Source organism: Corvus hawaiiensis, chromosome 4, assembly GCF_020740725.1.
Source record: "Corvus hawaiiensis isolate bCorHaw1 chromosome 4, bCorHaw1.pri.cur, whole genome shotgun sequence".
Classification (NCBI taxonomy): domain Eukaryota; kingdom Metazoa; phylum Chordata; class Aves; order Passeriformes; family Corvidae; genus Corvus; species Corvus hawaiiensis.
The window spans coordinates 79,202,656-79,228,641 of NC_063216.1; the positions used below are offsets into that span (position 1 = coordinate 79,202,656).

Genomic DNA, 25,986 nt, shown 5'->3' on the forward strand with positions numbered 1-25,986 from the left:
GGGGCCGAGAAGAATCCATGGATTCACAGATCCCATTCCCAAGATATTTTGGGTGCTTTGCCACCTAATCCCAGAATTTGCCATCCAATTCCCATTCCCGCTCCTCAGGAGATCCTTGGGAGCACCTGGAAGGGAGCAGCTCCCACATTTGGCCTCCACGGTGCTCCCGTTCCCACGGAGCCGATCCCAAACCCCCGTGGAGATGTCCGTGGGCACTTCCAGCTGGAATCCCATCGGGAGACATTCCCATGGATGTGATGGACATTCCATGGATCTCCCACATTCCCGTGTCCTTCCAGAGTGTCCCCTGACGGCGGCGGCCCAGCTGGAGCTCAGCGCCGACATGATCAAAGCCCTCCGGAATGGCGGAGCCCACCTGGATTTCCGGACCCGGGAGGGAATGACGGCGCTGCACAAAGCCGTGAGGTGTCGGAATCACTCGGCCTTGCTGGTCAGTGGTGGGATTTTCCTTCCTCATTCCCGCTTTTCCTTCCTCATTCCCGCTTTTCCTTCCTCATTCCCGCTCTTCCTTCCTTTCCTCTTCCTTCCCTTTCCTCTTCCTTCCCTTTCCTCTTCCTTTTCTCTTCCTTTCCTCTTCCTTTCCTCATCCTTCCCTTCCCTTCCTCTTCCCTTCCCTTCCCTTCCCTTCCCTTCCCTTCCCTTCCCTTCCCTTCCCTTCCCTTCCCTTCCCTTCCCTTCCCTTCCCTTCCCTTCCCTTCCCTTCCCTTCCCTCCCTTCCCTTCCCTTCCCTTCCCTTCCCTTCCCTGATTTTTCCCTCCATTTCCTCTTTCCTTCCTTCCCTCCCTCCTTCCATCCTTTCCCTCCTCCCCTCCCTTCCTCTCTCCCTCTTTCCCTCCCTCCTTCCCTCTTCTCTCCTCCCCTTTCCCAGATTTTCTCTCCTTCCCTCCCTCCTTTCCTCCTTCCCTCTCTCCCTCTCTTTTCCCTCCTTTCCTCCTTCTCTCCTTCCTCTCCTCCTTTCCCTCCTTTCCCTCCATCCCTTCCTTTTTCCCTCCTTCTCTCCCTCCCTCCTCTTTCCCAGATTTTTCTTTCCTCCTCCCCCTCCATCCCTCTTTCCTTCCCCTCTGTCTCTTCCTCCTCCTGCTCCTTCCTTCCCCTTGTCCCCTCCACTTCCCAGATTTTCCTTCCTTCCTTCCTTCCTTCCTTCCTTCCTTCCTTCCTTCCTTCCTTCCTTCCTTCCTTCCTTCCTTCCTTCCTTCCTCCCTCCCTCCCTCCCTTCCTTCCTTCCTTCCTTCCTCCCTCCCTCCCTCCCTTCCTTCCTTCCTTCCTTCCTCCCTCCCTCCCTCCCTTCCTTCCCTCCTTCCTTCCCTCCTTCCTTCCCTCCTCCCTCCCACGGCACACGGGGTGAGCGCCTCATCCTGGGCATTCCCTGAGGAACTTTTCCCTGCTTCCCTGGCAGACGCTGCTGGATCTGGGAGCATCCCCGGATTACAAGGACAGCCGGGGGCTGACCCCGCTCTACCACAGTGCCATGGTGGGGGGGGACCCCTACTGCTGCGAGCTCCTGCTGCACGACTACGCCCGGCTCGGCTGCGTGGACGAGAACGGATGGCAGGAGATCCACCAGGTGGGACGGGATCTGCAGGGATGGGATCCGGCCATGGGAATGTTCTCCTGGTGCCCATGGATGGGGTGGTTCCACCCCTGGGATTGAGGAGTGGATTGGGATTGAGGGTTGGACTCTGGGAATGTTCTCCTGGTGCCCATGGATGGGGTGGTTCCATACCCAGGGTTGAGGGCTGGACTCTGGGAATGTTCTCCTGGTGCCCATGGATGGAGATCCACCAGGTGGGATGGGATCTGCAGGGATGGGATCCAACCATGGGAATGCTGTCCTGGTGCCCATGGATGGGGTGGTTCCACCCCTGGGATTGAGGGGTGGATTGGGATTGAGGGTTGGACTCTGGGAATGTTCTCCTGGTGCCCATGGATGGGGTGGTTCCATACCCAGGGTTGAGGGCTGGATTGGGATTGAGGGTTGGACCCTGGGAATGCTCTCCTGGTGCCCATGGATGGAGATCCACCAGGTGGGATGGGATCTGCAGGGATGGGATCAGGCCATGGGAATGCTCTCCTGGTGCCCATGGATGGGGTGGTTCCATACCCAGGGTTGAGGGCTGGACTCTGGGAATGTTGTCCTGGTGCCCATGGATGGAGATCCACCAGGTGGGATGGGATCCGCAGGGATGGGATCCAACCATGGGAATGTTCTCCTGGTGCCCATGGATGGGGCTGGCAGGAGATCCACCAGGTGGGATGGGATCCGCAGGGATGGGATCCAACCATGGGAATGTTCTCCTGGTGCCCATGGATGGGGCTGGCAGGAGATCCAGCAGGTGGGATGGGATCTGCAGGGATGGGATCCAACCATGGGAATGTTCTCCTGGTGCCCATGGATGGGGCTGGCAGGAGACCCCCCAGGTGGGATGGGATCTGCAGGGATGGGATCCGGCCATGGGAATGTTCTCCTGGTGCCCATGGATGGGGCTGGCAGGAGACCCCCCAGGTGGGATGGGATCTGCAGGGATGGGATCCAACCATGGGAATGTTCTCCTGGTGCCCATGGATGGGGCTGGCAGGAGACCCCCCAGGTGGGATGGGATCTGCAGGGATGGGATCAGGCCATGGGAATGCTCTCCTGGTGCCCATGGATGGGGCTGGCAGGAGATCCACCAGGTGGGATGGGATCTGCAGGGATGGGATCTGGTCATGGGAATGTTGTCCTGGTGCCCATGGATGGGGTGGTTCCATACCCAGGGTTGAGGGCTGGATTGGGATTGAGGGTTGGACCCTGGGAATGCTCTCCTGGTGCCCATGGATGGGGCTGGCAGGAGATCCACCAGGTGGAACGGGATCTGCAGGGATGGGATCTGGCCACGGGAATGTTCTCCTGGTGCCCATGGATGGGGTCATTCCATGCCTGGAGTTGAGGCCTGGGCTCTGGGAATGCTGTCCATGGATGAGCTCATCCCGTTCCCGGGGCTGAGGGCTGCACTGCGCCAGCTCTGGCTCCATCCCAGATTTTCCGGCCTCTCCCAGTGGTTGGGATCCTTCCCAAAGGAAGGCTGGCTCCGTGGAGAGCACTTTGGGATCCCGGATCCAAATCCCAGTTGTGCCTATCCCTGTTTTCCACACCGAATCCCTGTTCTCCAAGGGCATTTGGAGAACTACTTGGATTGGGAGTCAGGAGCGCTGACTTTCGGAGATCCTTTGGGAGAAGGAGGGATGGGATCCCATTGGAATATCTCCCACTACACCCCCACTCCGAGAGGGGGATAAAAACTCCAGGGATGTGTCCGTGTGATCCCAATTCTTGGATCCAACTCTCTCTGCTGCCTCCACCTCTTTGGCTGATCCTCGAATGCCAGGATGGACCAAACCTGGAGGAAAACATCCCAGTTTTCCAGGGATCTGGGGCTCTGAGTTCACCCCGAGCCACCAACCAGCCCGGAGGAACCTCAGGATCCAGGATGATCCAAACTTTTCCCGTTGATCCCGGGCTGATTTATCCCACGGCCGCCCAGGTGGAGCTGGGAGGAGCCCCCTCCATTCCCACAGAATTCCCAGCTTCCACATCCAACTTTCCGAGCCTGCCTGAATCCAGTGGAGGATTTCGGGGATTCCTCCGGTTCCTGCTGCTCCCTGATTCCCGCTTTTCCCTGTTTTTCCGCCTCCGGAGCAGGCCTGTCGCTACGGCCACGTGCAGCACCTGGAGCATCTCCTGTTCTACGGAGCGGACATGACGGCCCAGAACGCCTCAGGAAACACCGCGCTGCACATCTGCGCCCTCTACAACCAGGTGGGACGGGGACACCACGGGGGAGGTGGAGCCAGCCTGGGATTCTCCTGGATCTCCCCATTCCCAAATCCAGAGGGTGGAATTCATCCCTGTCTTTGGATGAGGCTGTTTCTCCTCACAGCACCTGGGATTGGGTTCCACAGGAGCTCCTGGGATTGGCTCCCATGGCTGAATCTTTGGGATTTGGGGCCAGGGGGCACCACGGGGGAGGTGGCACCAGCCTGGGACACTCCTGGATCTCCCCATTCCCAAATCCAGAGGGTGGGATCCGTCCCTGTCCTTGGATGAGGCCGTTTCTCCTCACAGTTCCTGGGTTTGGGTTCCACAGGAGAACATTCCATGGTGGAATCTGTGGGATTTGGGGACAGGGGGCACCATGGGGGAGGTGGCACCAGCCTGGGATTCTCCTGGATCTCCCCATTCCCAAATCCAGAGGGTGGGATCCATCCCTGTCCTTGGATGAGGCCGTTTCTCCTCATAGTTCCCGATTTTGGGTTCCACAGGAGAACATTCCGTGGTGGAATCTTTGGGATTTGGGGCCAGGGGACACCACGGGGGAGGTGGCACCAGCCTGGGATTCTCCTGGATCTCCCCATTCCCAAATCCAGAGGGTGGGATCCGTCCCTGTCCTTGGATGAGGCCGTTTCTCCTCACAGTTCCTGGGTTTGGGTTCCACAGGAGAACATTCCATGGTTGAATCTGTGGGATTTGGGGCCAGGGGGCACCACGGGGGAGGTGGCACCAGCCTGGGACACTCCTGGATCTCCCCATTCCCAAATCCAGAGGGTGGGATCCGTCCCTGTCCTTGGATGAGGCCGTTTCTCCTCACAGTTCCTGGGTTTGGGTTCCACAGGAGAACATTCCATGGTGGAATCTGTGGGATTTGGGGACAGGGGGCACCATGGGGGAGGTGGCACCAGCCTGGGATTCTCCTGGATCTCCCCATTCCCAAATCCAGAGGGTGGGATCCATCCCTGTCCTTGGATGAGGCTGTTTCTCCTCATAGTTCCCGATTTTGGGTTCCACAGGAGAACATTCCGTGGTTGAATCTGTGGGATTTGGGGCCGAGGGGACACCACGGGGGAGGTGGCACCAGCCTGGGATTCTCCTGGATCTCCCCATTCCCAAATCCAGAGGGTGGGATCCATCCCTGTCCTTGGATGAGGCTGTTTCTCCTCACAGCTCCTGGGTTTGGGTTCCATGGAAGAACATTCCATGGTGGAATCTTTGGGATTTGGGGCTGGGGGACACCATGGGGGAGGTGGCACCAACCTGGGATTCTCCTGGATCTCCCCATTCCCAAATCCAGAGGGTGGGATCCATCCCTGTCCTTGGATGAGGCTGTTTCTCCTCATAGCTCCCGATTTTGGGTTCCACAGGAGAACATTCCGTGGTGGAATCTTTGGGATTTGGGGCCAGGGGACACCATGGGGGAGGTGGCACCAGCCTGGGATTCTCCTGGATCTCCCCATTCCCAAATCCAGAGGGTGGGATCCATCCCTGTCCTTGGTTGAGTCTGTTTCTCCTCATAGTTCCCGATTTTGGGTTCCACGGGAGAACATTCCGTGGTGGAATCTTTGGGATTTGGGGCCAGGGGACACCACGGGGGAGGTGGCACCAGCCTGGGACACTCCTGGATCTCCCCATTCCCAAATCCAGAGGGTGGGATCCGTCCCTGTCCTTGGTTGAGTCTGTTTCTCCTCATAGCTCCCGATTTTGGGTTCCACAGGAGAACATTCCGTGGTGGAATCTTTGGGATTTGGGGCTGGGGGACACCACGGGGGAGGTGGCACCAACCTGGGATTCTCCTGGATCTCCCCATTCCCAAATCCAGAGGGTGGGATCCATCCCTGTCCTTGGTTGAGTCTGTTTCTCCTCATAGTTCCCGATTTTGGGTTCCACAGGAGAACATTCCGTGGTGGAATCTTTGGGATTTGGGGCCAGGGGACACCACGGGGGAGGTGGCACCAACCTGGGATTCTCCTGGATCTCCCCATTCCCAAATCCAGAGGCTGGAATCCTCTCCCTAGCCTGGGATGAGGCTGCTCCTCTTTCCCCAAATCCCGAGGGTTCTTCTGTGTGGATTCCGCTCCCTGTCCTGGGATGAGGCCGGACCTGGTCCCAGCCGGATTTGGGATTTCCTGAGAGAACATTCCATGATCGAGAGAACATTCCATGATCCAATCTCTGCCATTCCCATGGTTTAACCCCTCCCATTCCCATGGTTTAACCCCTCCCATTCCCATGGATTAACCCCTTCCATCCCATGGATTATCCCTCCCATTCCCAAATTTTAACCCTTCCCATTCCCATGGTTTAACCCCTCCCATTCCCATGGTTTAACCCCTCCCATTCCATGGTTTAACCCCTCCCATCCCATGGATTAACCCCTCCCATTCCCAAGTTTTATCCCCTCCCATTCCATGTTTTATCCCCTCCCATTCCCAAGTTTTAACCCCTCCCATTCCCATGGATTAACCCCTTCCATCCCATGGATTATCCCTCCCATTCCCATGGTTTAACCCCTCCCATTCCCATGGTTTAACCCCTCCCATTCCCATGGATTAACCCTCCCATTCCATGGTTTAACCCTTCCCATCCCATGGATTAACCCCTCCCATTCCATGTTTTATCCCCTCCCATTCCATGTTTTAACCCCTCCCATTCCCATGGTTTAACCCCTCCCATTCCCATGGATTAACCCCTTCCATCCCATGGATTATCCCTCCCATTCCCATGTTTTAACCCCTCCCATCCCATGTTTTAACCCTCTCATTCCCATGGTTTAACCCCTCCCATTCCATGGATTATCCCTCCCATTCCCACATTTTAACCCCTCCCATTCCCATGGATTATCCCTCCCATTCCCGTGGTTTAACCCCTCCCATTCCCAAGTTTTAACCCCTCCCATTCCATGGATTTACCCCTTCCATCCCATGGATTAACCCCTCCCATTCCATGTTTTATCCCCTCCCATTCCATGTTTTAACCCCTCCCATTCCCAAGTTTTAACCCCTCCCATTCCCATGGTTTAACCCCTCCCATCCCATGGATTAACCCTCCCATTCCATGGATTAACCCCTCCCATTCCATGGATTAACCCCTCCCATCCCATGGTTTAACCCCTCCCATTCCCATGGTTTAACCCCTCCCATTCCCAAAATATTTTGCTGCTTCGCTTCCCAATCTTTTCTGGAATTTTCCCTCCCATTTCCTCTTCCCGCTCCCCGGAATTGCTTGGGAAGGAGCGGCCGGGTGGGTGGAGGTTCCCAGTTTGCTCCCATTCCGTTGGAATTCCACATTCCGTGGCTTCCAGGGAAAAACACAAGGCCCGGAATCCCGTTCTTCTCTCAAATATCCCTCAATTCTTCCCGGAATCCTGGAATTTTGGAGCAGGCACCATTCCTGTCCCATTTTCCAGGTGGTTCCCAACTCAGTTCAGAATTCCAGGGGGATGGAAAATCCCTCTCTGGTCTCTGCTGGGATCTGAGGATTTCTCCTGGAGCTTTTCCTCCTTCCCAGAGACCTTTATCCATTGTCTGAAGGGGATTTTTTGGGATTAGGAAGGGAATTCCCAAGTTTTGAGACTTTAAAAATGGATCCCTGCTTTTCTGGAAGTGGGAATTGGGTTGGGATCGTTCTGCACATGCAGGAATCCGAGATCACATTCCCGCCCTCTGGAATGGGGTGAGGAGAGCGGGATTGGAGGGTCCAGGAGCTCCTGAAATCCCGGAATGAACATTCCCAACAAGCCAAAGGCTTTAGGGAACAGCAGGAGCTGGGGAATGTGTCCCGGAATCCTTGGAGAAGGGGCAGAATCCTGGGAAAAGGAGGAGAATCCTTAGGGAAGGAGGAGGATCCTTGGAAAAGGAGGGGCAGAATCCTTGGAAAAGGGGCAGAATCCTTGGAAAAGGAGGAGAATCCTTGGAAAAGGGGCAGAATCCTGGGAAAAGGAGGAGAATCTTAGGGAAGGAGGAGGATCCTTGGAAAAGGAGGAGAATCCTTGGAAAAGAGGCAGAATCCTTGGAAAAGGGGCAGAATCCTGGGAAAAGGAGGAGAATCTTAGGGAAGGAGGAGGATCCTTGGAAAAGGAGGAGAATCCTTGGAAAAGAGGCAGAATCCTTGGAGAAGAGGCAGAATCCTGGGAAAAGGAGGAGAATCCTTAGGGAAGGAGGAGGATCCTTGGAAAAGGGGCAGAATCCTTGGAAAAGAGGCAGAATCCTTGGAGAAGTTGGATCTGGATGATCCCAAAAATCCCTTCCAACCCGATCCAGCCTGGAATTCCATGATTCCTTAACTTGCTCCGTTTCCAGTTGGGAATGCCCAATCCTTAGGGAATGCTCATCCTCCCTCTTCCCAAAGGATTTTCCGGAGCGCGGTTGGATCCGTTTCCCCCCCAATCCCGCTCTAATTCCCGTTTTCCCGGTTTTTTTTCCCTTCCCAGGAAAGCTGTGCCCGGGTTCTCCTCTTCCGAGGCGCCAGCAAGGAAATCCGGAATTACAACAGCCAGACGGCATTCCAGGTGAGGAGAATTCCCGGGAATCCCCTGGAGCTTCCTGTTCTTCCCACAGCAGCTCTGCCACGTGTCCAGGGATTTTTCCAGGTGGGATTTATCCCACTGGGAAAGGATTTGGGATGAGCGTTTGGCACCGGAGCAGGAGGGAGGAAAAAGCGCACGGAATTTCTGGGAGAGGATGGGAATGTGGGAATGTGGGATCCGGAGGTGGAAAGGAGAAGCTGTTGCTGGTTTTTTGGGATGGGAATGTTTGGGATGGAGGGGAATCCTTGGCAAAGGAGCAGGAAGACCTCAAATTCCATGGATATCTCCCATTATCCCAGGTTTTTCCAAGCCCTGTCCAACCTTGGACAATTCCAGGGATGGAGCAGCCACAGGTCCTCCGGATTATTGAATTCCTTGGGGGTTTTTTTGGGGAATTTTCTTGCTTTTCCAACCATTAAAAATGGGAGGATCCATCCAAACGTGGCCACAGCACCGGGAATTTTAAATATCGATGGAAAATCAAGAATTCCTTGGGATTCGTATGGAAAAAAATCCCAAAGCTGCACAAATCCGTCGGAATTTTCTTTCCTGTCGATCCCAAGGGGTTTTTTATGGATGTGAGCAGTGACTCGGGAATCGAGCTGAATCCTGGGATGGAGAAATCCCGGATTTCCTCCTTCCCTGCCTCCTCTTCCAGTGGGATCCCGGTGCTGGCTCATCCCAAACATTCCTGGATTCCTGCAGTTTTCCCAGCCCGTTGCATGGAGGAGAAAATTCCAGGAAAAAGGCAGGAAACCCTCAGGTGTCCAAAGCTTTCCCAGCCCATTCCATGGAGGAAAAAAATCCAGGAAAAAGGGAGGAAACCCTCAGGTGTCCAAAGATTTCCCAGGCAATTCCATGGAGGAAAAAATTCCAGGGAAAAGGGAGGAAACCCTCAGGTGTCCAAAGATTTCCCAGGCAATTCCATGGAGGAAAAAAATCCAGGATAAAAGGAGGAAACCCTGAGGTATCCAAAGCTTTCCCAGCCCATTCCATGGAGGAAAAATTCCAGGAAAAAGGGAGGAAACCTCAGGTGTGGAGGAAAAAATTCCAGGGAAAAGGAAGGAAACCTCCAGGTATCTAAAGCTTTCCCAGCCCATTCCATGGAGGAAAAATTCCAGGAAAAAGGGAGGAAACCTCAGGTGTGGAGGAAAAAATTCCAGGAAAAGGGGAGGAAACCCTGGAGTGTCCAAAGCTTTTCTGGCCCATTCTGTGGATTAAAAAATTCCAGGAAAAAAGGAGGAAACCCTCAGGTGTGGAGGAAAAAATTCCCGGGAAAAGGGGAGCCCGTTCCAGTGGGATCCCTAAAGCCGGGAGGTTCTGGTTGGATTTCAGGAAGAGGTTCCGCATCCAGAGGGTGTCGGACACTGAACATTCCTAGGGAATGGGCGCATTCCCAAGGCTGCCGGAGCTCCGGGAATGCTTGGAAAATGCTCCCAGGGATTTTTGGGATGTCCTGGCCAGGGCCAGGATTTGGACCCATGACCTCTGTGGATCCCAGAATTCCAGGAATGCTTGGAAAACGCTCCCAGGGATTTTTGGGATGTCCTGGCCAGGGCCAGCAGTCGGCTCCATGATCCCTGTGGATCCAGCTCCGGATTTCCCAGGATTTCTGACCTTTCTGTGTCCCTTCAAGATATTCCCGGCGGGATTTGAGGCAGGAAGTTCTTCCTGCCTGGCTCCAGGGCCTCTCCCAAGCCAAGGGGCTCCGGAATTCCAGGGAAATCCTCCATTTTCCCACCCCTCGCGCTCCACGCCGGGGATTTCCTGGAAGTTTTGGATCAAATTCCATGTCTGGCAGCGCCGGGATGGGTTTTTCCCGCTCGGCTCATCCGTAGGGATCCATCTGCTGCTCCCGGGGTTTGTGGGGTGCCAGATCCCGGTGCCACCTCCCGGCTGCATCCGTGGGATGCGGAGAAGTCGGGAATGGCGGCCCAGATGGAGCCGCCAGCTGGGAGCAGCGGGATTGACCCGGGAGCGGTGCCAGCATTCGGGAAGTCGGGAACAAAGCTGAGATGTGCTGGGAGCCAGGCCAGGGAAAGGTGGGAAAGTTTGGGAAGAGGGCGGATTAAATCCACGGCAAAGGATCAGCCTGGTGTTTTCTGGGATCACGGGAAGCTGGAAAATCATTGGGAAGGAGTCGATAATTGGAGATGGGATGGGATGGGATGGGATGGGATCCATGGGATGGGATGGGATCCATGGGATCTATGGGATGGGATCCATGGGATCTATGGGATAGGATCCATAGGATGGGATGGGATGGGATCCATGGGATCCATGGGATCCATGGGATGGGATGGGATGGGATCCATGGGATAGGATAGGATCAATGGGATGGGATCCATGGGATGGGATGGGATGGGATCCATGGGATGGGATGGGATCCATGAGATCCATGGGATCCATGGGATGGGATCCATGGGATGGGATCCATGGGATGGGATCCATGGGATGGGATGGGATCTGTGGGATCCATGGGATGGGATGGGATGGGATGGGATCCATGGGATAGGATCCATAGGATGGGATGGGATGGGATGGGATCCATGGGATCCATGGGATCCATGGGATGGGATGGGATCCATGGGATAGGATCCATAGGATGGGATGGGATGGGATGGGATGGGATCCATGGGATCCATGGGATCCATGGGATGGGATCCATGGGATAGGACAGGATCAATGGGATGGGATCCATGGGATGGGATGGGATGGGATGGGATCCACGGGATCCATGGGATGGGATGGGATCCATGGGATCCATGGGATGGGATGGGATGGGATCCAGGGGATCCATGGGATAGGACAGGATCAATGGGATGGGATCCATGGGATCCATGGGATGGGATTGAAGGAATCTGGGATAGGGGAAGGGGTCCCTGCCCATGGAATGGGATCAGGATGGGCTTTAAGGCCCTTTCCAACCGAAACCATTCCATGAATCCACGATAAAACCAGCGGACAACAGAATTCCCGAACAAAGCTGGGATGTGCTCCATGATCCCATAATTCCATGACTCCCAACCCATTTTCAGGAACATTCCCAAGCCGGACTTCCAATGAAACTCCTAATTTTTCACTCGGACTTGGAATTTTGGGAGAATCCATCTTTGGATTGCTGGGATCATCCGTTAATTTTTTATGGGATGAACTCAGAAGTCCAAATGCTCCTTTCCCATCTTTCAGTTTCTTTTTCCTTCCAAATTCCCCAAATTCCAGTCATTTCTCCTTCTTTCCCAACCCCGTGACCTCTGGCAGAGCAGAATTTCTGGATTGAAATCCAAGGAAAGGCAGAAAAATCGGGATTGGGAGGGAACTTGAGGGAAAAAGAGAGGAATCCTCAGGTGTGGAGGAAAAAATTCCAGGAAAAAGGGAGGAAACCCTGGAATATCCGAAGCTTTCCCTCCATTTCCAACCTGAATTTTCCTTTTTCCTGGCAATCCCGGGAATCGCTCCCAGCTCCGGCTCGGGATGGGTGGAACAGGGAATTTTGGGCTTGGAAAAGTGGGAAAAAGGGAGAGAAATATTGAGGAGAGTGGGAAAATTCCAGCTGGGAATGGAGGGAGCTGGAGGCTCTGAGTCACCGGGATAAATTTATCCCTGGTCACAAGTCAGGATGCAAATGCGATGCAAATGAGATGCAAATGAGCCCCGGGTGGCTCTTGGAAGTGTGGAACACCTGGATAACCCCGATTCCCGTGGGAAAAGGGTGGGATGGGCCCGAGCTGGGTCTGGTTGTTCCCGCTGGTTTTCATCCCGGATCATCCCGATCCAGCTGCTTCCCATTCCCGAGGAAGTGTGGGAGCCTGGGAAAGGCTGGGAAAAACTGGGAGAAGCTGGGAGAAGCTGGGAAAGGCTGGGAAAGGCTGAGAAAAACTGGGAAAAGCTGGGAGAGGCTGGGAAAAGTTGGGAGACGCTGGGAGAAAATGGGAAAGGCTGGGAAAGGCTGGGAAAAAATGGAAAAGGCTGGGAAAGGCTGGGAAAAACTGGGAGAAGCTGGGAAAAGCTGGGAAAAGCTGGGAAAGGCTGGGAAAAACTGGGAGAAGCTGGGAAAGGCTGGGAAAGGCTGGGAAAAACTGGGAAAGGCTGGGAAAGGCTGGGAAAAACTGGGGGAAAATGGGAAAGGCTGGGAAATGCTGGGAAAAGCTGGGATAGGCTGGGAAAAGCTGGGAAAGGCTGAATTTGGAAGTTTTCCCCCATTTCTGGAAGAAACACGGGAAAAGTTTGGTTCCTTTGTTGCTTCTGTGTTAACCCGACCTCCCAGGATCCCGGGATTATTGAGGCTGGGAAAGAATTCCAAGGTCACCGAGTCCAAATTGGGCCCAATCCCAGCCCGGAGTGGAATTCCAGGAATTCCTTGGACACGTCCAGGGATGGCGACTCCGAACCTCCCTGGGCAGCCCCTTTGGATTCTCCAAGGATTTTGTTCCTTTGGGCTTTCCGAGGAATTTTTTCCTTTGGATTCTCCAAGAATTTTTTTACCTTTGGGTTTTCTGAGGATTTTGTTCGTTTGGGTTTTCCAAGGAATTTTGTTCCTTTGGATTCTCCTTCCTGCCAGGGAAAGGCCCGGGATGGGCGGTGGGAAGGCAATGTTGGATGTTGGGCCGGAATTCCAGGATTCTCCTGGAGCTATCCAAGTGGAAGTGGCTCCTTGGCCGGGAATGAGTCGGTCCTGAGGGATCTGGGAATTTGGGAATTTGGGATTGGGGGATTTGGGGATTTGGGATTGGGGGATTTGGGGATTTGGGGATTTGGGATTTGGGATTTGGGATTTGGGGATTTGGGGACTTGGAGAACTGAGGACTTCAGGATCTGGGAATTTGGGATTTGGGGATTGGGGGATTTGGGATTTGGGGACTTGGAGAATTGAGGACTTCAAGATTTGGGAATTTGGGATTTGGGGATTTGGGAAATTGGGGATTTTGGGGATTTGGGAATTTGGGGACTTGGAGAATTGAGGACTTCAGGATTTGGGAATTTGGGATTTGGGGATTTGGGAATTTGGGATTTTGGATTTGGGATTCGGGGATTTGGGGATCGGGGTGTTTGGGGATTTGGGATTTGGGGATTTGAGGATCGGAGTGTTTGGGAATTTTGGGATTTGGGGACTTGCGAGCCTTAAGATTTGGGGAATTTGGGGATTTGGGATTTGGGGATCTGGGGACTTGGAGAATTGAGGACTTCAGGATCTGGGGATTTGGGGACTTTTGGGCCTGAAGATTTGGGGATTTGGGGACTTGAGGACTCGGGGATTTGGGACTTTGGGGATTTGGGAATTTGGGGCCTTGGCTGCTGGGAAATCCCCTTCCATCAGGACCAGGCTGCCCAGGGCATTCCCAATCCCTGGAAAAACCCCCAAACCCCAGGGATGTGGCACTTGGGGACACGGCTCAGTGACCACACCTGGCCCTGCCTTGGCTCATCCCAAACCTCTCCGGAATCCCAGGATTTTGAAGCAGGATCCAAACCCAACAGCCTGGGAGCATTCCAGGATCTGGGATGAATTCCTGGCTGGAATCCGGATGTCACCCCCAGGGGACAAGGACAGGGATTGTTCCCAAGCCGGGGCCGCTCAAACCCTCGGCACACGGAGCCGGGAAGGCGTCGGCACCTCGGAATTCCCGGATGAGCCGAGGCAGAAGAATCCTTGGCTTTCCCCCATGGAAAGCAGCTGTTGCCATCCATATGGAAGCTCCGGAGCCACTCGGAGCCGCTCATCCCGGTTTTCCGGCTCTTTTCCAGGTGGCCATCATTGCAGGGAATTTCGAGCTGGCGGAAATCATCAAAACCCACAAAGAGTCCGATGTTGGTGAGTTGGATTTTTCCCGCTTTTCCCGGTTTTCTCCTTTCCTGTGGATCCCAGGGCTGGATTGGGGGGGTGTGAGGGGGGAGGGGTGGGAATGAATGGATTTTCCCAGTGTTGCATCCATGGAATCTGCAGCCAGTTTGGATCTTGGAAGTGTCAGATTCCCGTGGGATTGCTGGGATTCAGCCTGGCTGACGTTCCCAAGCTCTGGAATGATCCTGGAATTGCTCTGCTGGAAAATCCGTATTTTTCCTCTCTTTCTGCATCCCTGAGGCCGCTTCATTCCCGAAATCTCAGGGGTTGGGGCAAGAAGGGAAAATCCTCTGGGAAAAGGAGAAAAGCGGGAGCTGATCCTGTTGGATTTGCTTTTTCAAGGAATATTTTGGGAATTTTGATCCCTTGGGTCCCTTTTCCATCTTTCCCTGGTGTTGATGTCCCCACGGGAGAAATTCCACGAACAAAGCGGATTTAGAGCAGGAATAAAATCCACACTTGTTGCATTTCCTTGGATTATTCCAAGGAATTTACGGACCCAGAGCTGCCAATGGAGGGAGCAGCGGGAATTCCCAGTGGTTTTCCCTCCACGACGGAACGGAGTCATCGGATCAGCAGCCGGAAAAAGAATTTAGGGAACAATTCTTGGCTGGGCGGGACTGGCACAGAATTCCCAGAGAAGCCGTGGCTGCCTCTGGATCCCTGGAAGTGTCCAAGGAAAGGTTGGAGCAGCCTGGGATAGCGGGAGGTGTCCCTGCCCATGGAATGGGATGGGATTGGATGGGATTTAAGGTCCTTTCCCACCCAAATTCCTGGAATTCCATGAAAACATTGAAACACGGAAAATAGGGATCAGTTCTTATGGCATGTGCAGCAGGAATTGAGCTTGGCTCAATCCCAAATATCCTTTATCCCGTTTTTTTTCCCAGCTCCCTATTCCTGATAGCCAGGATCAGCCGCCGGGAATTTGGGGTGGGATGGAAAAATCGGGAAGGACTTTGGGAAGAGCCTGAAAGTTCCTTTGCAAAGTCATGGAATTAATCCAAGAGAAAAGTTTTCTGGGAAAGAAGGTTGGGAATAAACGACCTCCAAAAGTCCCTGCCAGCCTAAATTCCCCCCCGGCTGGAATCCGCACCTGCGACCGAACGGCTCCGTGATTTTCCTTGGGAAAAAAAGCAGGAAAACAAGCACGGAAAGCTGTCAGGAGCAATGGAAGGTCCAGGGATCAGCTGCCGGACTCCGGAGAAAAAATAGGTCAGGGAAGAATTCCAAGCAAATTCCAAGGCAAGCAGCAGGTCCAGATGGTGCCGCCCGCAGCCGGGAGCTTCCCGGGGTTTGCAAATTGGGTTTGGAGGTTCGGGAGGAGCTGAGGAATTGTCGAAGCAGGGAACGGCTCCTGCCGTTGTCCTTCTTCCGGGGCTTTATCGGGATAATTAAGGAATGTTGAGAGCGAGGATTTGGTGGGATTGGGGCTGGAATGCTGCTCGTGGAGGGATCTTCCTGCGGAATTCCCAGCGGGAAGCTGGGCTGGGTTGAGGGTTTGGTGATCCTGGAGCAGGGGGTGGAAGGAGGTTGGGAGCTTCCCAGGAGGATTCCAGGCTCATCCGTGTTTCCTTTGGGATCCGGAGCGTTCGGCAGAGCCGGAGCCTCGCGTTCCCGTTTCCTGTGCTCCCGAAATTTGTGGGATTGTGTTGGGAGGGATCCTTCAATCCAAGTATCCCAACTCCTTCCCCGATCCCCGGATTGCTCCAGCCTTCCCTTGGACATTCCAGGGATCCAGGGGCAGCCAGGGATTCTCTGGGAATTCCAGCCCAGCCGGGAATTCCTTCCCAAGATCCCACCCCAAGCTCCCCTTTCCCACTGGGAGCCGTTCCCTGGCTCCTGTCCCAGCAATGGGGACCCAAAGCCTGGAATTTTTGAAATTCCAGCAGCCAAATTTTCCTCCTTTTCCACGCAAGCGCTCCTTTCATCCCATCGGGAATGCGGCTGGAATTCCCGCTGGGTTGGGACTCAGGGAATGCAGCGCAGATCCCGACAAACAACCAGGATTCATCCCCTTCCCACTTCCTGGGATTTTTCTTCTCCTGATCTGCCGGGGGAGGGGGAAAAACGATCCCTGCGGGAATTTTTGGGGGCGTTCTCCAGGATTGTGTTGGAAATTCGGGATCTTCTCCGCATCCCGTGGCTTTTCCAGAGGGCAGAGGCCTCCCCTGCTCTGAGCTGCTCCCGGAACCATTCCCGAGCTTTCATCCCAGCGGATCCCAGGCTGCTCCGGCCTTTCCTTGGCCACTGCCAGGGATCCAGGGGCAGCCCCAGCTGCTCTGGGAATCTGTGGAGCAAATCCAGAGGGGGAGAACGGAACTTTCTCCAGGTGGAAATAATCCAGGAAGTGTTCCAGAAATCCTTTGGATTCCCCATCCCCAGATTCCCATCCCAAAATCCGAGCGCTCCTTATTCCCGGGAATAAGGAAATCCTGGGATTCAGGAGCTGTTCTTACCAGCAGGATCCTGGGAATTTGGCTTTTCCCAGGTTTTCCTTCCTTATTCCCGTGGCAGGCAGAGGTTCCTTGGATTTGGGAAGTTGGATCCCGAGGAATTGTCACCGCATTCCCGCTTTTGGCACATCCCAATTCCAGGGGCTGGGGCAGGGCCTCGTCTCCCATCGCTCCGGGAGGGTTGGGAGACATTCCCAGTTCCGGAATTCCTGCGGGGAATTCCTGGATCACCTCGTTTAGGAACGAGGAGAGCTCATTCCAAAGTGATTCCATGTGCGGGGAGATCTCTGGGAATTCTCCAGGCTGGAAAATGTTGTGGAATTTTTCCAGTTTCGGATGTGCTGTGGGAATTCTTCAGTCTGGAAATGCCATGGGAATCCTCCAGTTTGGGAGATTCCATGGGAATAATCCAGTTCTGGAAAATGCCCTGGGAATTTTCCAGTCTGGGAAGTGTCTGGGAATTCTCCAGGTTGGGAGATGCTGTGGGAATTCTCCAGTGTGGGGAAATGCCACGGGAATTTTCCAGTTTGGGAATTGTCGTGGGAATTCTCCAGTCTGGGAAGTGCTGTGGGAATTCCCCACTTTGGGAAATGCTTTTTCCCTTTTCCACTCTGGGCCATTCCATGGGAATTCTCCAGTCTGGGAATTGTCGTGGGAATTCTCCAGTCTGGGAAGTGCTGCAGGAATTCCCCAGTTTTGGAGACTCCGTGGGAATTCTCCGGTGTGGGAAATGTTTTGTGGGAATTCTCCAGTCTGGGCCATTCCATGGGAATTTCTCACTTTGGGAAATGCTTTTTCCCTTCTCCACTTCCGGCCGTTCCAGGTGCCCTCTCCGGTTTGGGAAGTGGGAATTTGCCGTGGGAATTTTCCACTTTGGGAAACGCGTTTTCCCTTTTCCACCTGAGGCCATTCCACGTTCCTTGCCCGCTTCCCTTTGGAATTTTCCATGATTAAATTGGAATCGTGGCCTGGAAGCGAGCAGACATTTGCGCTCCTTGTGCTTTTCCATGAATATTTATCATGGAAGCAGCGAATCCAAACAAACCTCGGAGCGCTGATTGCGCTTCGCTTCTTCCAGCTGGGAGGAATTTTCAGGATCCTCTGGAGCCTCTGCAGGCTGGGAATTCCTCGGGAAGCTTCAGTTGTGTCCTGCTCCTCTCATGGAGCATCCAGAGCCCGGTGTTTCCCTTTGGAAAACAGGGATCCGTGTTTCCCTTTGGAAAACAGGGATCCGGCTGCTCCGAGCGGTGCTGTCATGGTAACGGAAGGGATTCGTTTTGCCGGGAGAAACTCAGTAAACAGACTTGGAAAAAAGTCTGGGAAAAGGTGTGGGAAGGAACAGCCAAAGCGCGCCGTGGGAATTGCTCCGAGTTTTATTCCTTCGTTGTTCTCCCTTCCTGGATTTTCCCGCTGGGAATTGCGGATTTGGGGGGCTGGGAGGAGGAAATATTCCATAGGACTGGTCTGGGAATGGCCGGGTTCTGGATCCTGGAATTCACGCTCGGGGGTTTTATGTCATCATCATCATCATCAATCACCATCATCATCATCATCATCTCTCCCTTTCGCTCCCTTTTCCCACTGGGAATAATTCCAGAGGGTGGGATGAGGAAATCTTCCATAGAACTGGGAATCTGGCAGCGGTCTGGGAATGTCCTGATTCTGGGTCCTGGAGTTTGGACTTGGTGGTTCTTCTTCCTCATCATCATCGTCACCGTCATCATCATCACTCCATTCCCTCCTTTTCCCACTGGGAACGGTGGATTCCAGAGGGTGGGATGGGGAAATCTCCCACAGAAGTGGACATTTGGAAGTGGGCTGGGAATGTCGTGATTCCAGCTCTTGGAGTTCACACTCAGTGGTTCTTCACCACCCTCATCATCTTCATCATCTGCATCATCATCATCATCCTTTCTTTTCCCGCTGGGAACTGTGGATTCCAGAGGGTGGGATCAGGAATTCTTCCCTAGAAATGGACATTTGGAAGTGGACTGGAGATGTCCTGGTTCCGGCTCCTGGAGTTTGGACTTGGTGGTTCCTCATCACCATCACCATCATCATCACCATCATCACTGTGCTCACCCAGCCGGTTTGGAATCCTGAATCCCAGAATTCCTGAGCTTGGAAAAGGCCTCCAAGGTCACCGAGTTCCACCTCGTTCCCAGCCCTGAGCCCCGAGTGGAATTCCAGGAATTCCTTGGACACCTCCCGGGATGGGCACTCCAAACCTCCCTGGGCAGCCCCTGCCAAGGTCCGAGCGCCCTTTCCATGGGGGAATTCCCAAATATTCCCCCTGCCCCTCCCCCGGCCCAGCCTGAGGCCGTTCCCTCTTGGGAAGTTCTTCAGGCAGCACGTTTGTTTCCTGGATTTTTTTCCAGGGATTTTCTGCAAGGAGTGGTGGAGTCCAAACGGGACCATCTCCTGGAGATGTGTCCCATGCCTGGGTGACACCTGGCCTTGCTGGTGACCCTTGGGGACATGGATCCGTGGTGGCCCCACAGTGCTGGGAACGGTTGGGATTGATGATCTTGGAGAGCTCTTCCAACCCCTGAGGCTCCAAAATTCCATAGTTTTGATCCGTTTTTTCCCATTGGGATGACTTTGGTGGGAAAAACCTTCCTTGCTGGTGGCCCTTGGGGACCTGGATCTGTGGTGGCCTTGCAGGGGTTGGGTTTGATGGTCTGGGAGGGCTTTTCCAACTCTAAAGGCTCGGAAATTCCATCCTTTGGAGCTGTTTTCCCATTGGAATGACCTTGGTGGGAAAACCCTTCCTTGCTGGTGGCCCTTGGGGACGTGGATCCGTGGTGGCCGCACAGTGCTGGGAATGGTTGGGATGGATGATTTTGGAGAGCTCTTCCAGCCCCTGAAGCTCCAAAATTCCATGGTTGTGTCTGGTTTTCCCGTTGGGATAACCCGGATGTGGGCGCTGAGGGCCGGTGGTGGTGCCAGGATCCAGGAAGCGCCGCTGCCGGGAGAAATTCCCACACCCGAGGCTGGAACTCATCGGAGAACAAACGCCTGGCGTTGCCACGGCAACGGGAAGAGTTCCAGGAGCCTGAAATCCTCGGACTTTGAACCTCAAATATTCCTCGGCAAAATATTCCGAGCGCGGCTTCGCTCAGCCTGGGCTGTTCCTTCCCAATCCTGGGATTCTCCTTCCCAATCCTGGGATTCTCCTTCCCATGGTGGCCTCGGAGCATCCTCAGGATTCACCTGTGGAAGGTGCCATGGAAGAGGCAGACTTGGAAGGGCGGTTCTGGGAATATCCCGAATCCAGAGGGGTCGGAATTCCCTGTTCTGGCTTGAAGCGGGAGCAATCCATGTTTTTCCCAATGTTTTGACACCAGGAATGGGCTGGATGCAGCCAATTCCGCTGGATTTTGCCGCACGCGTTGGACACATTTTCGGGATGTTAAACTTCGGGATGGGAATGGGCTCACTAAGCAAAATATTGGCACATCCGGTTTTCCTGGAAGATTGGAATGCAGGAACCCCACGACAGAACCTCTTCTCCTTCCAGAAGATCCAGATCCATTGCATGGAATTGTTTAGGCTGGAAAAGTCCTTGGAGCCCATTGAGTCCAACCATCCCCAGCACTTCCAAGGCCACCACTGATCCGTGACCCCCAAATTCCACTTGGAATCCCTCCGGGATGGGGATTCCGCTCCTCGTCCCTCTGCGGAGCCGGAGTTGCACTTCCAGGCAGATTCCGGTCACTTTTTTCTGGCATTCCCAAGGATTGGGAGGGAAGTCAGGGCAGGGAGTTGTTGGGGATTTATTCCAAGTGTTGGATTTCCCATTTTCCCTTGGCACATTCCTGGAGATGTGGAATGGGGATTTGGAAACAGAGGAGCAGCCAGGATTTGTGGAATTGTCCCGTGGGTGCCACCAGCTCCGATCCAGCTGGACATGGATTGTTGGGAATTCTGCTGGTCCTGGGTTGGTCCATCAGAGCTTCCTGAGGTGCCACTTCCAAACCTTCCCGTTGGTGATCCATGGTTGGATCATCGGTCCCGGGGTGGATTCCCAGTGTTGGGAGAGGAGCTGGGAGCGGATGGAGGCCATTCCCATCTTCCCAACCCAGCTCCACACCCATTCCCAACCTTCTCCTCCACCATCTTCCCAGTGTGGAATCCACCTCTCCTTGGCCATTCCCAACTTCCCAACCCAACTCCACACCCATTCCCAACCCTTCCATCAGTGATCCATGCTTGGATTGGCCATCCCATGCTGGGAGAGGAGCTGGGAGCAGATGGAGGCCGTTCCCATCTTCCCAACCCAGCTCCACACAAATTCCCAACCCTCCCACTGGTGATCCACACTCAGCTCACCCACCCCAGGGTGATTCCCAACCCTCCTTCTCCTCCACCCTCTCCCACTTTTACCCCGGCCACTATTCCGTCACCTAATCCCATATTCCCATTTTTTTCCCAGTGTGGTGCAGGATGAGGAGCTGGGAGCAGACGGAGGCCATTCCCATCTTTCTGACCCAACTCCACACCCATTCCCAACCTTCTCCTCCACCATCTTCCCAGTGTGGAATCCACCTCTCCTTGGCCATTCCCATCTTCCCAACCCAGCTCCACACCCATTCCCAACCCTCCTTCTCCTCCACCCTCTCCCACCTTCACCACAGCCGCTCTCCCACCACCTAATCCCATATTCCCATCTTTTTCCCAGTGCCTTTCCGAGAAACTCCCAGCTACACCAAGCGCCGCCGGCTCCTGGGCTCCGGTGGCCTGGCGTCCCCTCGCATCCTCCAGCGCTCGGCCAGCGACAACAACCTGAAAGCCGAGAGCCGCGCCTCCTATTCCCCGGTGCCGTCGCTCCGGAGCCTCCCGCCGCAGCTCCTGGTGCAGATGCAGGAAGCGGCCGCCGGAATCGTGGCCGGAGACGGGAGCTTGGCCAGCTCCGGCAGCGCCCGCAGCGCCCACAGCCGCTCGCCCTCGCTGCAGCGCGTGCAGGAGGAGCGCGAGGCCGAGGTGCCCTCGCTCCGCCGGAGCAGCCGCGGGAAAGCCAGGTATGGGATGGGATGGAGATGGGATGGGATGGGATGGGATGGGAATGGGATGGGATGGGAATGGGATGCCGTGGACTGGGGGCTGCGGTCCAGTGGGATGCGGGCTGGGAAGAGGGAAAGCTCTGGGGAGGTCAGTGTTGGGTGGTGGAGGTTTGTGGTTCCATGAGGAGCAGGGCTCTGGTGGATTCTTGGGTTTTCCAGGGGTTTTTCCCGCTGTTCTGAGGTTGGATTTGGTTTTGCCCTGGATTGGATTCAGTTTTGCCCTGGATCGGGTTCAGTTTTGCCCTGGATCGGGTTCAGTTTTGCCCTGGATCGATTCAGTTTTGCCCTGGATTGGTTTCAGTTTTGCCCTGGATTGGATTCAGTTTTTCCCTGGATTGACTCAATTTTTCCCTGGATTGATTCAGTTTTGCCCTGGATCAATTCAGTTTTGCCCTGGATCGATTCAGTTTTGCCCTGGATTGGATTCAGTTTTTCCTGGATTGGATTCAGTTTTTCCCTGGATCGATTCAGTTTTGCCCTGGATCGATTACGTTTTACCCTGGATTGGGTTCAGTTTTGCCCTGGATCGATTCAGTTTTGCCCTGGATTGATTCAGTTTTCCCTGGATTGATTCAGTTTTGCCCTGGATCGGGTTCAGTTTTGCCCTGGATCGATTACGTTTTGCCCTGGATTGATTCAATTTTTCCCTGGATTGGATTCAGTTTTGCCCTGGATCGATTCAGTTTTTCCCTGGATCGATTCAGTTTTTCCCTGGATCGATTCAGTTTTTCCCTGGATCGATTCAGTTTTCCCTGGATTGATTCAGTTTTTCCCTGGATTCTGCCCTCCGTCCCGCCCCAGCCTAGGGTTGGATTCTTGGCTTTTCCCTGTGTTTTTCCCCCATTCCAGGGTCGGATTTGGTTTTTCCCTGGGTTTTCCCTCCATCCCTTCCCATTCCAGGGTCGGATTCAGTTTTTCCCTGGCTTGGATTGAGTTTTTCCCTGGCTTTTGTCCTCCATCTCTTCCCATCCCAGGGCTGGATTCTCAGTCTTTCCAGAGGTTTTTTCCCCCTATTCCAAGGTTGGATTTGGTTTTCCCCTGGCTTTTCCCTCCATCCCCGCCTCAGTTTTTCCCTGAGTTTTTCCCTCCATCCCGAGCTCGGATTCTGGTGTTCCCTGGCTTTTTCCCTGGGTTTTTCCCTGAGTTTTTCCCTCCATCCCATGCTCGGATTCTGGTGTTCATTGGGTTTTTCCCTGGGTTTTCCCTGGGTTTTTCCCTGAGTTTTTCCCTCCATCCCATGCTTGGATTCTGGTGTTCCCTGGCTTTTCCCCCTGAGTTTTTCCCTGGCTTTTCCCTCCATCCTGGGCTCGGACGGTGCCAAGTTCCCTCTGGCATTGCCATGGCAACGGAGGCATCTCCAAAATGAGGCTTGGAGGTGGCAGAGGGGACAATGCCCAGCACTGGGTGGTGGCCCCAGCCATGATTATCGTGGTTATCATGGATATCGTGGATATTATGGATATTGTGACTATTGTGGATATCATGGATATCATGGATTTGTGGATATCGTGGATATCATGGATATCGTGGATATCGTGGATATCGTGGTCGTTGATATCCCCCATGCTGAGGTTCCTCACCGGAACCTTCCTTGGGACAGTGACCAGTGACCCCGTCCCATCGCCGTTGGAAGTGTCCGTGTGCGACCGGTGGGATTTGGATTGGGATTGGGATTGGGATTGGGATTGGGATTGGGATTGGGATTGGCCCGGATCTCGTGTTATCCTCGTCCCTGCTGGCCATGTCCAATGGGAATGTTGCTTTGGCTGGGATTGGGAATGGGGTCGCCCTGTGTCCCTCACGTGTCCAGGGCTTCTGGGATATCCCTGTGCTGACCATGGAACCAGGAGCTGTATTTGGAGAATTCTGTGGGAATTACGGAATGCTGGAATGCTTGGGTGGGATCCTAAAGCTGATCCAATTCCATCCCAGTCCAAAAGCAGGGAAACTTCCCCGATCCCAGGCTGCTCCAAGCTTTCCTTGGCCACTGCCAGGGATCCAGGGGCAGCCCCAGCTGCTCTGGGAATTCCATTCCAGCCTCTCCCGACCCTCCCAGCCAGCAATTCCCAATTCCCAATCTCCCATCCAGCCCTGCCCTCTGGCACTGGGAAGCCATTCCCTGGCTCCTGTCCCTCCATGCCTTGGCCCCAGTCCCTCTGCAGCTCTCCTGGAGCCCCTTTAGGCCCTGCAAGGGGCTCTCAGCTCTCCCTGGATCCTTCCCTTCTCCAGGGCAACATTCCCAGTTTTCCCAGCCTGGCTTCAGAGGGGCTCCAGCCCTCGGAGCAGCTCCGGGGCCTCCTCTGGAATTGTTCCAACAATTCCAAGTCCTTTTCCTGTTGGATCCCAGGGCTGGGGCAGCTCTGCAGGTGGGGTCTCAGAGCAAATATTCCAGAGGAAAATTCCCTGGGGATAAATGGATGATGGGATTGGAAACAGCCTCAGGCAAATTCGGCGCCGCCACCTCCGGGTGCTCCAGGCTGGGAATTTCCCATGGGAAGGAATGGGAAGGGGAAAGGTTTGGAATGGGATCAGGGAAGGGGAAAGGTTTGGAATGGGATCGGGGATGGGGAAAGGTTTGGAATGGGATCAGGAAAGAGGGAAAGGTTTGGAATGGGATCAGGAATGGGGAAAGGTTTGGAATGGGATCGGGGATGGGGAAAGGTTTGCAATGGGATCAGGAAAGAGGGAAAGGTTTGGAATGGGATCAGGGATGAGGGAAAGGTTTGGAATGGGATCGGGGAAGGGGAAAGGTTTGGAATGGGATCAGGAAAGAGGGAAAGGTTTGGAATGGGATCAGGGATGGGGAAAGGTTTGGAATGGGATCAGGGAAGGGGAAAGGTTTGGAATGGGATCGGGGATGGGGAAAGGTTTGGAATGGGATCAGGGATGAGGGCAAGTGCCTTGCAGATGGATTTGGGAGAGCGGGATCGTTACCTTAGAAACGACAGGAGCAGCCGGAAATCTGGGAAGAATATTAAAAATAGGGAATGGCGGGAATGGGAAACCTCCACCTGTTCCCTGGCGCCGGGAGGAAGGAAATTCCTGGGAATTCCCACACGAAACCAGGCGAACACAGAGGGAATAGCTCGGGAATTCGGGATGTGCTGGAGGCTGATGCAGGCTGGGATACGGAGCCTTTGGGAGGTCAAAAATATCCAGAAAGTCTTGGAAATATTCCCAAAATTACCTGGAGCCCAACTCCTTGCCCAAACTTCCCAAGGATTCCCGGAGCTGGCCCCATTATTCCCAACCTTTTGCAGGGAAAAGATCCCTGGGAAAGAGAGTTTGGCTCCATTATTTCCACGTCCTCCTGTGGTTTTCCAGGGATAGAAGGATCATGGAATTGTGGAATTTCCAGGAAAAATTCCCAGGTTTGCAGCCTGAGGGTTTAGAATGGTTCAAGTTGGAAAAAAACCTTGGAAGTTTTCCTTCCCAACAAAACCGCCTTCGCTCCATGGCATGGGATATCCATAAATACCCGGAGTCCTCTCACATTTTCCTGGAAAAATCCCAGAGAAAAAATGGATTCTGGGACAGGTTTTCCAGGGAATATCAGGAATATTTCGTGTTGTCCCAATTTTTGATTCCGAGGGTGGAAACTCCCAGGAAAATTGGGATTGCTTTCCAAAAACAGCTCCCTCTGGAGTTTTCCAGCCCTTTCCTAGCTCTCTCCAGGGATTTCCAGCCCTCCGGAATTTTCCAGCCCTTTCCCAACTCCCCCAGGAGTTTTCCAGCCCCTTCCCAGCTCCACTCCCTTCCCTGGCCCCACTCCAGCCCTTCCAGGGCTTTCCAGAGCTGCTCGCAGAATTCCAGGGGATCCCTCAGCCGTGCCCGGGAGCAGCAGGGTTGGGACAGCAGAACTTTTCCAGGCGTTTTCCAGGTTTTCCTTGGATCCCTCCTCCCTCTGTGCCGGGTGTGACTGTGACTCACTCCCCACGTGCCGGAGCCTCCGCGCTTTTCCCAATCCCACTCCAACACCACGAGTTGCCCGATCCAATTCCTTGTGCTGGGATGATCCCTCCGGAGATTTCATTCCCGAAACTCATCCCGATCCAGCGCAGCCCCATTCCCGGTTTTTGGAGGCCTGGCAGCCCCTCTGTGGCTTTGGGAAGTTGGGCAGGAGCTGGGATCCATCCTGGGTTTCCTGAAGGAAGGGATGGCCCTGCTCAGCTCCCGGTGCATCCCGGATATTCCCGCTTTGGGAAGGGAGGCTTTGGAGCAGGGAATCATCCCCTGGATTTGGGGAAGAGCCGATCCAAGGCTGAGAT

General features: G+C 54.3%; 1 protein-coding gene across 1 annotated transcript in view; it reads left to right on the top strand.

Moving 5' to 3' along the window:
• The window catches only part of SHANK3 (SH3 and multiple ankyrin repeat domains 3), a 200,030-nt gene that overhangs the window by 54,224 nt on the left and 119,820 nt on the right, over positions 1 to 25,986 (top strand). The window contains exons 6-11 of the mRNA XM_048301897.1: positions 300 to 451; positions 1,418 to 1,585; positions 3,701 to 3,817; positions 8,262 to 8,339; positions 14,103 to 14,169; positions 21,337 to 21,676. Coding sequence (XP_048157854.1) covers positions 300 to 451; positions 1,418 to 1,585; positions 3,701 to 3,817; positions 8,262 to 8,339; positions 14,103 to 14,169; positions 21,337 to 21,676 — 922 coding nt within the window. The remainder of the gene's footprint in view (positions 1 to 299; positions 452 to 1,417; positions 1,586 to 3,700; positions 3,818 to 8,261; positions 8,340 to 14,102; positions 14,170 to 21,336; positions 21,677 to 25,986) is intronic.